The following is a 14,874-nucleotide window of genomic DNA, read 5'->3' as shown; positions in this document are numbered from 1 at the left end:
CAGGACCTTAAATCTCATCCCATTGCCTTCCAACATCCCAAGCTTCCCCTGGACACTTCCAGGATGGGGATTTCCAGGTTTTGCTGGGAGATTGTCCCTAAAAATATGGTTAATCAGCAGTTTGAGGGAAAACAAAAACAAAACTGGGGAAAAAAATATTATTTGAGTAACAGCAACATTTTCAGAAACCCCACCTGTGTGCCTCACCTCACACCTGGGGGAGCAGAGGTGAGAGCAGGTCCTTCAACCCCTAAACCAGGACAAAACTGCTCCATCCCCATCTCTGAAGAGGCTGCCAAAATATCTGTGCCAAGCCTCCTCCTGAGCCTACAACATTCCACACGGTGCCAGGGAAAAAGCTCCCACTCTGATTGAATCAGCTGCTTTTATCACTCCTCCTGATGCACCCTCTGCTAATAAATATGGAAAAACTGAATCGAAATTGCAGAGCCCTGCTGCAGTTGCATTAACTCCATTACCTCTCCCAGACTTTCAGCTCCAGTTTCATCAATTATCCTGAGTTTAAACACTCAGCATTTCCTCAGAACAAAACAGGGACGCTGCTGAAGGGTCCTGGAGCTGCTGGAGCAGCTCAAACACTGCTCTTCCCAGAGAGAAAAAAAAACAAATAAAGTGGATTTTATCCTACAAAGCAGAGAACATAAATTTAAACGTGGTTTTGTTGTGTTTCTTTTCCCATGGAGTTAATGGGAAGTGACAAAAGACTCTGCTGAGGGGGAGAGGGAGGTGAGGCTCAGATGTTTACTAAAGGTGACAAAGGATTTAGCTGGCCCTCTGCTTTATTTATCCTTCTCCTTAGCAAAAAGAACTGTAGTCACCTTGGAGACATGAGGCAGTGACAAAGGAATATGTCACTGGAGCAGAGGTGACTCAACACAAACTCCTGACCAGCTCTCTGCATTCCCAGCTGATAAATGCTGTTTCTCCAGGAATTTCTTTGCCAGGACTGAACCCCAGGATGTTTTTTCACCCCAAATTTGCATCTCTACAAGCACAGGAACATTGGGGGAACTCTCTCCTCACCAGTTCCCTTTCTCCCTTCCCCCTTTTTGCTGTTTTTAAGATCAAAAGCTTTGTGCTCTTGATTGGTAATTAAGTACAAGTCACCCAGGCTGCTTTTTCAAAGAGTAATTAAAAGGTTATCAAGAGCAACATGAAGGTTCAGGTAATTCCTGGTGCAGCTGTAATTAGGTCAGCCCAGAGATAACTCTGCTCTTATCACAGGGATCATTTCTGGGTTCAAACAAAACACTTAAACTTTCAGGCAATTAAAAATGGCCTGAGATGTGGTTTTGAGCTGCTCACACAGCAGACTGATGGCAATCCTTCTCCCTACCTGTCAGGGAAGAAGGATGAGGATCTGGAGGAGACACTGAGATGTGGGACGTGAGCTGCAAGTGTGCCAGCAGCAGGATTGCTCTGCTCTGCACAAAACCCCACTGCAGCAAACTCCCCCAGAGCCTGCACACTCTGCAGGGACAGGAATTCCTGCAAAATCCTCCTTGGGAGGGGCAGCACCTGCCAAAAAACCCTCTGAGTGGTGCCCATGCACTGACCAGGCTCTGGGAGGTTTTTTCTTTGCATGCACAACCTCAAACAAACACTTTCTCAAGCAAATAAACTCAGCATCACTGAAATGTTTTGTTTGAACAGAGAAGAGAGCAGAGGATGACACAATTCAGGAAAGGAAAGCCCAAGGGTTGGAAGAAACCCCAGCACTGCTCAGCACAGAAAGTGAGGAGTCTCTGCTGCTGCAAACATCCCATGTTCTCTCCCCTGGGCTTCCCAATGTAGTTTTGATTATCTCTGGTAAAAAAAAAAAAAAAAAAAAAAATCTGATTTTCTAAGCTGACCACTTCCATTTGGAGTGTAAATTCACCAGGTCTCAGTGGGAAAACAGAATTAGGGAGCTACAACTCACAGGGAGACTGTAAATGTGTTTTCCCTGGATCTGAGCACAAGCCCCAAGCTTCAAATCAGGGGATTTGCAAGTGATTTAAGATTCTCACATTAAAAGGGTGCTGCAAATTACCAGCAGATGAAAAAGCTGGGGGAAACCATGAGGTTCTGTTGTTCCCCACTCTGGGGATGTCACAGAACAAGAACCTGACACAAAGAGCAGCAGAGAGTCTCCCAAATCCCAGAGCAATCCCAGAGCCATAAATAAAGCCCAGAATTCAAATTGTAGTCAGGTCTGTGCTGAGTTTCTGAGCCCAGCACAGTGGGAAGGCAATCAGGGAGGGAACCTGGGAACAATGACAATCACCAGGCACAATGGGAACTGGGAACAGTTCTGGAATCACTGCAGGGCTCCCTGATCCCATAGGAAATCCAAGGAAGAGCATTTGGGAGTCTGGTCTGGTGTGATGAGTCAAGAGAAGGGGAAATCCTGGACAGGATCAAATCCTGAGTCCCTCAGCAAGGAAGAGAAAACTCTGCAGCCACCACAGGTTTCGTAGAAAATTCCTCCAGAGTGGTTCCTGCTGGAAGGCAGGAGCTGGGAAAATTCTAGTGGACAAGGAGGGATGGGTTCCAACTAAAAAAAAGGGAAGTTTAGGTTGTACACATGGGAAAAATCCATCCCTGTGAGGGTGGGAGGCTGTGGCAGAGGGTGCACAGAGAAACTGTGGCTGCCCCATCCCTGAATTGTCCCAGGCCAGCCTGGACCAGCCTGGGACTGTGGAATGTCTCATTCCACCCTTTCCCATGGCAGGGGATGGAATGAGATGGAATTTAAGTTCCCTTCCAACCCAACCCATTCCAGGATTCCATAAAACCCGATGATTCCAGAGAAGCTGAAATAGCAAAGTCTTGGAAAGGAGCTCTGATTTCAGCAAACAAAGCAAAGTCATGGCACTGGGAGATGACAACAGCCCTGGATGTCTAAATTAAGGCACTGAAACCCATTTAATATTCACATCCTCATCACAAACACGCAAGGCAAATTCCCTAATATCCAGTAAAGCTGTTTATTAGCAAATGCCTCATTGGATTAGGGCTGCTCTTATTCTATTAGGGAACCTTCACACCACATTAAATTGCAAGACAAGAGGGTGTTTGCCAGCACAACCATTAACCCCTTCCCAGGAAATCCTGGAGTGGTCTGGGTTGGGAGGGACCTGAAATGCATCGTGGAGGGTCAAAAATAGAAGTTTGAGAGGGGAAGAAGCAAAGAAATGCAGTTGTCCCTTCTTTTCTCCTGCTCACAGCTTGTTTGGGGTGAGCTCTGCTGAGTGACACGTGGCCATCCATCTTCAGGGCTGCACCTCAGTGATGAATTGAGAACATTTGGAAAGCAGGCAGGGAAAAAAAAGCAGAATTGATGGCCATGAGATGGAGAAAAAAGGGAGAAAGAGGGAGAAAAGAAAAAGTAACCAAGTGTTAGGCAACAATTGGAGTTTAATGAGGTTAGATTGAGGTACCAAAAATAAAACCTGGGATCTCCTGAGGTGGAAGGGATGCCAACAACCCAACCATCAGAGCATTGCCCAAACACTAAAATTGGTGACCAGAGAGGTAGGACATGAAAGAGTCAAAAGGAACCAACTCCAGGTTTAGAAGTTACTGATCCAGAAATGTCCAAGGGCAGAGCCCAATGTCCACCATACAGGAATTAATCTTTTACTTTGCTAAGCCCTCTCTGATGCTTTCACACCTAGAAATCCCCCTCATTATTCCCCCTTTATTTCACTTTCCTGCCCCAAACACACTCCATTCCCTGAGCTCATCAGGAACATTCCCATGTGCCTTTTGCTGCTGGTTCCATCCCCAGCTCACATCCAAAAAAGCTGCCCAAAAGCTGCACCTGAACTCCACCAGGGATGCAGGGCAGGACCTTTCTGCCTCCTCACCCTCCAGATCCCCAGGGCAGAACCCCAGCTCACCCTTCCTCCTACTTTTATTTACAACCAGAATATTCTTGTGAGTATCTCAGAGCAGCATTAACTTCTCACACAAAGTTTCCTGAGCTGGATTTTACCCCCTGTTTTCCACCTTTCCATTATCCCCAAAGCAAAGCACTGAACCTCCTGATTAAATGGTCCCATAATTAAAGTGATTCTCAAGCACAGTTGCCAAATGAGGAGATGATTTATTTGCATAACTGAAATAATCTACATAAAGAGCTGATTTCCACCAGGGTGCAGCTCAGATGTTCCACTGGGTTAGACAAGACACTGAGGTCAATGGATTTGTCCTGAAATCGAGTGTTTTGAAGGAAAATCCATTTCCAGGGCTCCAGCATTGCTGCCAGGGATTCAGGGTGGGTGCTGCCACCATTCCATGAGTTTTTGAATGCACCACCAGCACCTCCAGGTGTGTCCCCAGTCCCTCAGCTGATTTCACCTGGGCTGAGATCACTGTTCCACTGCAACACCTCCAAATCAGCCTCCCAAAAACTTCCTGTAACCCTGAAAGGCTCGTTTGAGAAGCCATGGGGAGTTTTCCTACTAAAGCAGGTTACTGAACACTTCTCACCCTGCAGATGTGAGGGAATGCAGCCCTTACCCTGCTGGATGGGCTGGAGTTAGGGAATAGCCCAGATTTTGGGAGGAAACCCACAAAGCAAAGCTACCACTGAACCCCCAACCCATCCTCCCACTCTGGGAGTCTGGTTTGGACTGAGGGAAGCTCTCAGCACATTAACTCTGCTTCCCTCCTGCTCCATTTCCTAATTAACTCCTCTGGATGTCGAGGACGAGTCTGGGTAAATCATTACTGCCAGGCATTCAGAGAAACATTCCAAACCTTATCAGAGCTAAGGAATCAAAACAACTGTAAGAACTGCTCATGGAGAAACACTCCCAGTTTATTGCAGCATAAACATCCAAGGCCAGATTTAATCCCAGTGGCAGGAAGGGGAACATGTTTATAAACATGAACACTGTACCTCGTTCTCAGATTCCCCTGCTGAGGCAGCCCATCGTAGATGGATAATACATCAAAATCTTCCTCTAATGCAAAGGACTGGAAAACAAGCTGTATCCTGTTCTGCTCCTCAGCAGTGATTGTCCACGTGCAGTTTGCATAATTGGGGTATCCATAGGGAAAGCCTGGGCTCTGTATTGTCCCGTTTGGGCCCTGCAATGTGTGACTGCAGTTCTGGGCTGGCAAGAGAAAAGAGACAAAAGCACAAGGTCAGAGGGTGAACATGGAATGTCCTCACCATCCCAACACAGCCCTTCCTGGTGGGGCTCTTCCCACCTGTTTTTTTTTTGTCCCAGGAAACAGAGAAAAGTAAAATCTGAGGATGAAACTTTAGCATCCTCCCTGCAGGGATATGCAGCCCAAACCCCCAGACACGTCCTGGGCTCTGCTCCCAGCTGTGAGCACAGCTGGATTCACAGCTGCTGCCTGGCCCTGGGAGCAGCTCCTTCCCCAGCCCACCACAAACCCCAGAGTTCTGCCACCCCACCCATGCATTTGGGATTTCACCTGTGCCAGGGTCCCAGAACAGCACAGGGACAATCCAGAGCTGACTGTCCCCTTCTCCCTCCATTCCAGGGACAATCCAGAGCTGACTGTCCCCTTCTCCCTCCATTCCAGGGACAATCCAGAGCTGACTGTCCCCTTCTCTCTCCATTCCACTGGACAGAAGAGGGGCTGAGTGTTCAGGCAGTGCCACATCCCTCCCCTCACCCTGAGAAAGCAGAAGTGAGGGGATGAACCTGCTGAAACCTGCATGGTCCAAGGTCAGGAACAAACCTGTCCTGACCCCAAAAAGAGCAGGACACAATGCAAGGCTTGACCAAACAGCTTATCCTGCAAGGTGCCTCCCAACCCTGACCATTTAATGATCCTGGGAATGGCTCACTGGAACAAAAGGAGCAGCAGCAGCAGGACTCACACCCCTGTTAGAGCCCATGGGGGACACAGGGAGGAATCACTGGCCAGACCTGCCCTGGGGAGCTGCTGGTTCCTCTCAGCCACTTCTGAAAGGCTCCTGCTCCTCATTCTGCCTCAACACACAGAACATCTTCAACCAGGATCTCAGGAGCAAAACTGCATTTTCTGAGAACAAACCCCCTCCTTTAACAGCAGTGAAACACCCAAACCCTCCCCCAAATTCATTTTCCCTGCCCAAGGCAGCACCTGGGAGCTGCATCCCAAAGATAAAGACCCACCATGTACACTTAGAGGATTTATGAGATTTTCTTCTCTCTGGGGACACAGGTACATGAATGTGTTTGGGGAGCACAAAATGACAAATTCCCTCCAGTGTTTTCCCCTCCCTTCACTCTGTACCTGGATGTCTTTGGAGGCACAAAGAATTTCCTCTAAACCAGTCCAACCCTCCCTGCTTTAGTAGAAGAATCCCTCCACAAAAAGCCAAATTCCAGGCAGCCTAAGGGTCAATCTCCTGGCCCAAAAACTGAGTTTCACCTTGCTCCAGCTTTTCCCACCCATGCTGGATTATTTACCCTGCAGATGGGCACAGCAGAGGCTTTCAAGTCCAAATGTATTAGAGTAAAAATTACTTCTTTGATTCCTCCTTGCCTTTTATTTTTTTTTTTCCAAAGGCAGCAAAGGCATTTGCACTTCTGAGTGCCAAGCAGCCACAGGTACAGAACAGCAGAGTGGTGCTCATTAAAGCCAATTATAATTAGATTGACCTACTTTGGGTGCAAAAAACGCTCCCTGGAACTTCTCCCCCCAAGACAGAGCTGGCAGTTTCATGAATCTAAAACAGCCCATCCCATTTACTACCCAGGGAATCTTTCTACAGCACGTTTGTTGGATCAATGAGAGGCAGGACAGCCCCACAATCCACCAGGGATTAAAGTGAGGGAGGCACAGGATTCCTTGACTGGAGTATTTTGCATTTCTGTAGCACCTGGCACTGCCTGCTCAGGGTTTTTTGTCACTACATAAGAGTAATCCACCTCCCTCCTCCACTTGGGCTGCATTTATTTTGGGGAGTTCAGTGGAAAAGCCATTTGTTCAATGCCAGAAAGCTGCACAGGGCTGGGAATACTCACAGAGGAGTAAAATGAAGCCCAGTTTGGTTTAACAACCCAAGATCCACGAGCTGAGTTCTCCAATTCAATCAAATCCTTCCTCCAATCCAGCAACACTCGGTATTGAGGGGGTATTGAGCTGTTCCTCCTGCTCAGTTTTATCTTAATCATAAGTTCATCAGAACAATTTAAGGCAAATGGGAAATTAAAGAGGCTCTATCTCTCCATTTCCTGATGGTGTAAAAGCCAGCAAGGCTGCAGAGAGCTCAGGAAATAAATTCAAGGTCAGAGACACCACGTTCCAAACACTCCCAAGGTCACACAGAAGCTCCAAAATCCACAAACTCAGCCCATCCTTCCACAGCCAGTGCCTGTGGCACAAATGGACATAAATCTATCTGAAAGAACCAATAAATAATAGAAAAATAAGACAGAGTTTTATGATGTCTCCAATCAATCTGCTGGAATATTTGCATGTTCACGACGTTGACCCAGAGGTGCTCTGGGCACAGATAAAAGAAAATTGCTTATTGCAAACAAAGAGCAGCTTTGCAAAAGCTGCCAAACTGGGCAGTAATATATTCTGTAATAGCTGTAATAGCAGGGAACTTCATTTATATTGGACATTGCTGGAAAAAGTCATCAGGCAGGGAAAGAAATCCGGGAAGCTGAGGGAATTTATGTGTTCTATCGTTTGCTTCCAGGTCTGAGTTAGTTCAGCTCATCCCTGACTGACAAAACCTTATCTGAAATTCAAAATTTCCTCCTGTGAAGATTGCAGAAACAATTCCCTTTATCCCTCTGGCCCGGGAGCACAAATAAGTAGAAAGATATGAAAGGGCAGCGCCGGTGCCTGTGCTGGGAAGTTCCAGATGGATTTGGGGTTGACAGAGGACAATTCTCCCAAAACTTCTGGCACAGTCAGCTCCTCACTGAGGGGTGAGAATGCTGCATCAGCAGCTTTGCTTTGCCTTTAACCTCAGCACAGGTGTGGCTCCTCATCTTCAGCCATGCCTCATTGCAAGGGTGTTGGAGGAGCCCGAAATGAGGGATATGGAACTCTAAAACGCTGTTTATTGTATTTAAATGATGCAGCAATTCATGGGTGACAGAGCCCAGCCCACAGCTGCGGGTTCCTCTGAAAGCTTCTTCTACTTTCTATTACAAGACATTAAATACTTTTCATTACAGAGCATCTTAAAACATGAGAACCAATCAACACCTTTATTATCACCTACAGCCTATCACTACTAACATCACCATATTCATGTTACTATTTTCCAATCACAAAAGTTATTTTACAATCCAAAGTTATTTTCCAAAGTTATTTTCCAATCACAAAACTGTGTTACAGTTTAAGCTAGAAGTTGTTATTTGGGTTTTTTTGCAGTGGAAAATTCTGAGATCTTTACTTGCAAACGGCATTTTTGTTTGTCTGTGAAAATCTTTTTTGCTTGGTAAAAACAAATTTTGTTTCAGGTGCATTTATTCTTTGCTCAGAGTCATAAAAAGCCCTTCCAACACAACTCACTTCTCTTTGCCTTCTTACCCACTAAAACTCACTCAGCAATTATTTTCTTTTATACCAAAACTTGCTATCATTTCTATACCTTCTTCAGATTCCACATTAAAACATCCCTGAAATCAAATTGTCAGAGCTGTTCTACTGCAGGAACTCCCAGACAAGGACAAGGACATCCCCTGGCCTGGCACTGCTCAAAAGGGATCCCAACCCAAGGGCAAGGAAAAACCACAACCCAAGGATCACTCAGCTCCAAAACCTTTGAACCCTGCAAGGAAACCTTTATCTGGGACACCACCAGTGACAATTTGCTGGTGGTCACTCAGTTTTTCCATTTTTTCACTCGTTGCTTTAACCAACTGAACCAAACCTCCAGTTCCAGCAGCTCTTTTGTGCAACAGGCACTCTTTGAACAACCCAAAGACTAATTGGCTTCACCCTGGGCTCCTCACCAGGGAAATGATGGAATATTTACTCTGAAATGCTCTCCCAGAAGAACTGCAGCCCAGGGTGGTTTGCTTAATCCAAATCCAGTTTAATCCACACAATTTAACGTGACCAGACACTGCAGTGAAAAATAAATATCAGAGCAGAGGAGAGTTCCAAACCCCCCAGGCTGTGCTGTGGGGCTGCCAGCAGGAGAAATGGAGGGTGGCAGGAGCAGAACAACATCCTTGTGCTCCAAACCAGAGTTTGTGTGACAGGACAAGCCCTGGGAGTGGGGACAGAGCTCGTGGGAGGTTTGGCTCCACTGAAAATCCAAAATTGTCTCGACACACGAGCCAGGATCATTCTGGTGCTCCCTGTCTGGAAAATTAATCCACAAACGCCAGAGGTTGGTGTTCAACAAGGAGACAGAGGAGTCCTTTTATTTATCTGAATAAAGGGAGAGGCCATGGGGCATCCCCTGGGGTCTCTCAGATTTTTGGAGGGTGCAGCCTCCTTTTTATCCCAATTTCCCTCTCTCTTTCCCCATTGTTGAGGTGCTGGAGAGTCACAGACTGCCCAAACACCTGATACCTGAGATTCCCATCTAATGTACAACCCTTCCTTTTAATTTTTAATTCTTACAGAATTAATGTTTTTCCTCATTGTTTCTTTCATCTTCCAATACCCATTTTCATTTACCAGCAAACCTACAGTTTGTTTGTAAAGGCAAATATCTTTTTCCACTCGTCAATCAGTGGAATCCATCCCATTTTTATTTCTCAGTGCTGATTTTATCTACCATCAGACCCACAGCTTGTTTGTAAAGACAAATCCCTCATTCCTCTCATTCCCAATGTCCTCAGTGTCCCACAGTGACCAAACCCAGCAGGTTATGTGCATCAAAAACAGCAAATCCAACAGTTCAAGAACATTCACAGCAACAGGATTTTGTTATTCCCTTGAAATAAGCAGCACCTCAGGCCAGGAATGAGCAGCCCTGATTCCTGCTCCCTCCCAGCCCCTCCTGATGGAGAATTCCAGCAGCTCCAGACTGAGATAAATTTGAACATCCAAAGTGTGTCACCACAAACCTCCCCCAGGTTGTCAGGAGGTAAACAACAATACCAAACAAAGGAGTTGTCTGACGTGACAAGTGCAGAGGAAATCAGTAGGAAAAAATCATCTCCCACCTACTTGCAATTCCTTAAACTTGAATTCCAGGCCATACCCAAGGTGGTGTAAACCAAGGAAGAATTGCAGCTGTTGGTTTACACCATGTTATTATCCAAGGAAGCAATGCCTGAGAGGGATGGAGGCTGAATTTATCTCTGAAGTGCTTCCTGAAATACAAGTTGCTGCACTTTGTTCCTCAGCAGAAACAAAATCTAATTTAGCAAACGCTGATGCATGGTCACTGCACAATTCAGTGGGAACAAATATCAAATCATGCACAGTGCCTTGCTCTCAGCAGCATCATTTCTGGAGGATCCAGGGCTGCCTCCTCCCTAATGCAGCAGTTTGGGGTTTTGCCATTTGCTGTAGTTACTGTTATTCCTGTTGTTCTACAGCTCATTCCAACAAACACAGGCATATAAAAAAAAACCTTTCCCCAGGAAAACGAATCCACATCCAGGGCTAACCCTGCTTGTCCAGACCTCAGGAATCCCTCAGAGCTCTCCAAACACACACACACCAACTCCTCACTGTTTGCACTGCATCTAAAGAGGAAAAAACTCATTGTTTAGTGTTGTGAATCATTTATCAGGCACTAAAATGCCTCCTTGGTTTAGCAAGCCATGACACTGAGCACAAACAGGAGGAGTTTAGTCCCAGCTCTGACTCTGGCTCACCCAATTTCAGGGAAAGAACCTCCACACCTGAACAATCCAGCCTTGCCCTCAGGATTCACCTTCCCTTCAGCTTAACCTCCAGCCTCCCATCTGAGTAATAAATAATGCAGAGTCATTCCATTAACCATAACTCAATCAAAAGCCCGTGGATCCCAGAGCATCATCAAGGGGATGATTTCCATCTCGGACAGCCCGAGCACTGAGTGATGAGCTGGGCCATGCAAGGGCACAAAAAGTGAATTTGAGCTGAATCCAGCTCCTGCCAGCACTGCCAAGCCCAGAGGAATACAAAACCCCAGCTCAGCTCGAGTGAGGATGCTCAGATTTGCACAAATCCCCAAATTCCACAGTGCCCTGGGCACACCAGCCCTTCTCTCCCAGTCCTGGGGTCCCTCACTCCTCCCCTGTCACCTCTTTTTTCCCTTTTAGTGCTGCTCTGTTGCTGCAGAGCTCCCACACCCAGCACTGCTCCAGCCCAGCAATTCCATTTTCACACCTTCCCAAGCAGGGAGAGGAACAAAAGATGCAGAATCCCCATGTGTGCTCTCCCTTCCTTTCCCAATCAAAAATGTTGTCCTGGATAATTGTGAAAATTCCCTACACAGGTCTGGGATTCTACAAAATCTCCAACTGAGCTGAAAAACACAGGAAAAGGGAGTTTGGAAATTCCAAGTGTCCACACTGCTCTGCCATCCCACGTGCCTTCCAAATGACACTTTCGTATTTCAGATGAAAAAAAATAAAAGTATCCCAGCTCTGCCTTTATTCCACGTGTCCTCCATCCTGTTATTCCTCCAGACCATGGCATTCCATCCTCCCTACGTGGCCTCAGAGAAAGGTTCATTCTGCCCAGACATGGGATTTTCAACCTGCAGCTCATAAAGCCTCTGGGAATCTGTGAAAGGCAGGAAAGGGAAGCAGAACAGACACGAGGCTTTTTCAGCTCTCTGCAAATGCCAGGAGCACCTAGAGGGAAAAGAAAAGCACCTAACACCTGGAGTGCTGGAACCTACACACCCAAAAATGTTGGAAAGCACAATTATGGAGTAAATGAGCCCAATCTGTTCAATGCTTCCCTCCTCAGTGACTCCCTGGTGGGGTTCTGGACTCTGCCCAGCTGTTCCACATCTGTCCTGAAGAGTCAAATCAAAAACTGGAGGCTGAGCCCAACCCCAGCTGGACACTGGGGTGATGTCCATCCTGCCAGCTGTCCCCTCCCCTGGCACATCCCAAGCCAGCCCTCTCTGCAGAAAGATTTACCATCCTCTGGTCTGCACTCCACAGGGCTCAGAGCAGCTCTGACAAGTGGTGAAAAAAACCCAGGAAACCTCTGGCTCCAGGTAACATCCAAAACCATCCCAGAACATGACACTGCACAGATGTCCTGTGTCACCAGCACATGGCAGAGCCCTGACACGTGCAGAGGACAGAGATTCCAGCTGCTGGAAATGGGTTTTGCTGATCCTAAAAGCAGCTGGCAGATTTCCCCTTGGGGTTCCTCCCATCCTCAGAGTGTCACCCCAATTTCCCCACAGCTGCTCCCTCATCCCCAGGCTGGACCAGGAGAGAGTGGAAGGGTAAAAGCCAGAAAACTCATGGGTTGAAATGAAGTTTAATAGGGAAAATAAAAGCTGTGCCTGCAGGCAAAGCAACCCCAGGAATTCATTCCCTGCTTCCCATGGGCAGGGAGGGTTCAGCACCTCCAAGCAGGACTCTGATCTGTCCAGGAGAAATATCCAGATGTGTTCAGGATTGCCCAGAGCCCAACACTCACCCCTGAGCTTCCTGCAGCCACAGCAAACCAAAATCCAACCACACCTGTGTCTGTCCTGGGACAAAAGTGACTTTATTTTGTGCCTTTTGCATAAGAACAAGGGACATTAATTCTGCCCAGCCCACTGATCCTCACAGGGCTCTAAGGCAGCTTGGCTGAAGGAGTTCACACATTCATACCCCAAAAACCCCAAGCAAACCAAAAACCTGAATGCCCCAGGAAGAGACCTGTGCTTTAAACACCTTAAAAATCAAATTAAACAGCTCCAGTTGATAACACTTTAAACACAATCCCTGGTTTCTGCTCTCTCCACTTCTTAGCAAATCCATTTCTTGGTACAGATGTTCCACATTTCAAGTCTGGCCCCTGTGGCACTGCAGCTTCAGATTTAGGTGAAGTCACAGAGCTGTGTCACAGGAACTGTTCACTCCAGAGAATTCACATCCAGAGAATTCACATCCAGAGAATCACATTCAGAGAATTCACATCCACAGAATTCATATCCAGAGAATCACATCCACAGAGTTAATATCTACAGAATTCACATCCACAGAATCACATCCAGAGAATTCACATCCAGAGAATTCACATCTACAGAATTCATATCCACAGAATTCACATCCACAGAGTTAATATTTACAGAATTCACATCCACAGAATTCACAGCTACAGAATTCATAGCTACAGAATTCACATCCAGACAATTCACATCCACAGAACCACATCCACAAAATCACATCCACAGAATTCACATTCCAAACAAACCCAAACAAATTGGGTTGGGTTTTCCCAAAGCTCCCCACGCTGCCAGCAGTCATTCATGAACCACATAAGGAGATTTACCCACATCTGCACAATCCCTGCTGAACCAGGAATCCTGGGCACACCAACCATCACCTGCAATCATCTGCTGAGCTCCAGGAAGCACCAGAGTTATCCCAATATTCAGCCAGAGCTGCCTCTTCTCCAGGGATGTCATTTCCTCCCTCCAAGACTTTCCCTTTCAGAATTTTCTTAATCAATTTGGGCTGTTCCACTCCTCTCCACAGCCTTTGTCAGCAGAATAATAAACCCAGGCAGTTGTGGAACCATTTCCATCCCCAGAGCCCTGCACAGGCTCAGCATTAACCAATTAATGCAGATTCTGGGGTGAGGAACAGCCCCACTGGGAATTCCCAGCCCTTCCCTCATGATCTCTGCAGTGCCCTTGATTCACTCACAGAATCACTGAATGGGACCTCAAAGCTCCTCTCCTCTGACTTTTCCTGTCAAAACAAGAGTTACCCTTGATAAAAATACAGTTTAAGCCATGTTTGAGCACTGGGATGGGACTGACCCTGACTGACCCTGGAGGAGCCACAGACCAAGTGACCCCTTTGTGACAACCAATTTCTCAAATCCTTTTCAAAGCAACTTCAGAGCCCCAAATTTACAAATATTTTGTAACCCAAGAACTGCTCTGGAGCCTTCCTAACCCCCCTGAGCAGTGCAGCCACATTTCCTTATAAACCACCATAAATTTATAATCTGCACTTATTTTGGGGTCTAAATATTCTTGAAAATCTGGGAGTCCAAGCCTCAATGAAAATGTTCAGCCTGATTCAAAACTTCTGAAAATTTCCCTCTTGTTTTCTGTCTAAGATGAACACAGCCAAGATTTCATTTTTTTCTCACCTCCACTGCAAATATCTGTAAAAATGACACAGATCATCTCAACCCCCAATATAAATTAAAATCAGGAAACAGAAGGTAATTTGATGAAAAACTTTTTACCCAGCCTCTGCAAATGGACTCCCACTCATGTGCAGCATTTTGACTCAGTCTCATTTACAAGGTGCTAATTATGATCACCAAAACAAATTTTTTTTTTCAATGTGTATTTCAATTATTTCGCAGTAAAATAATATTTGCATTTAAATGGTTTATCCAGGGGGCTCAAAGGCATTTTCATCTTGGGTGTTAGGATTATCTCAAAAAAAAGAAAATAAAAATTGAAGAAGATGAAATGAGGTTCAAGGTGAAATGAGGTTCAAGGTGAAATCCATCCCAAGTCACAGTGGAGGAAAAAATAAAGAATTCCTCATTAAAATTTTTCATTATTGGTCTCCCCTTGTCACCATGGAACTCTCAAAATCAGCCTGAATTCCCTTGGCCCTGCTCTGTGTCCATCTGTAAAATTCAATGTTCCCTCAAGGGAGATTTTGGGCTCCACATCCCATCTCCCTAAGAATTTACAAGCCCTCAGCCCTTGGAATTCTCACAATATCAACAATTCCATCCTTTCCCTGCTGGAGAACTGAGGGTTTGAAGAGCCCAGTGAAA

The 14,874-nt window shown here is 46.2% G+C and overlaps 1 protein-coding gene across 1 annotated transcript in view; it reads right to left on the bottom strand.

Annotated features, from left to right (window-relative positions):
- CSMD2 (CUB and Sushi multiple domains 2) overlaps positions 1-14,874 on the bottom strand; it is a gene marked incomplete at its 3' end in the record, with an annotated part of 261,650 nt that overhangs the window by 233,839 nt on the left and 12,937 nt on the right. Inside the window, exon 3 of the mRNA XM_079325862.1 lies at positions 4,910-5,126. Coding sequence (XP_079181988.1) covers positions 4,910-5,126 — 217 coding nt within the window. The remainder of the gene's footprint in view (positions 1-4,909; positions 5,127-14,874) is intronic.

Source organism: Erithacus rubecula, assembly GCF_903797595.1.
Source record: "Erithacus rubecula genome assembly, chromosome: 23".
NCBI classification, from domain to species: Eukaryota; Metazoa; Chordata; class Aves; order Passeriformes; family Muscicapidae; genus Erithacus; species Erithacus rubecula.
This window is presented reverse-complemented; position numbering and strand designations above follow the sequence as displayed.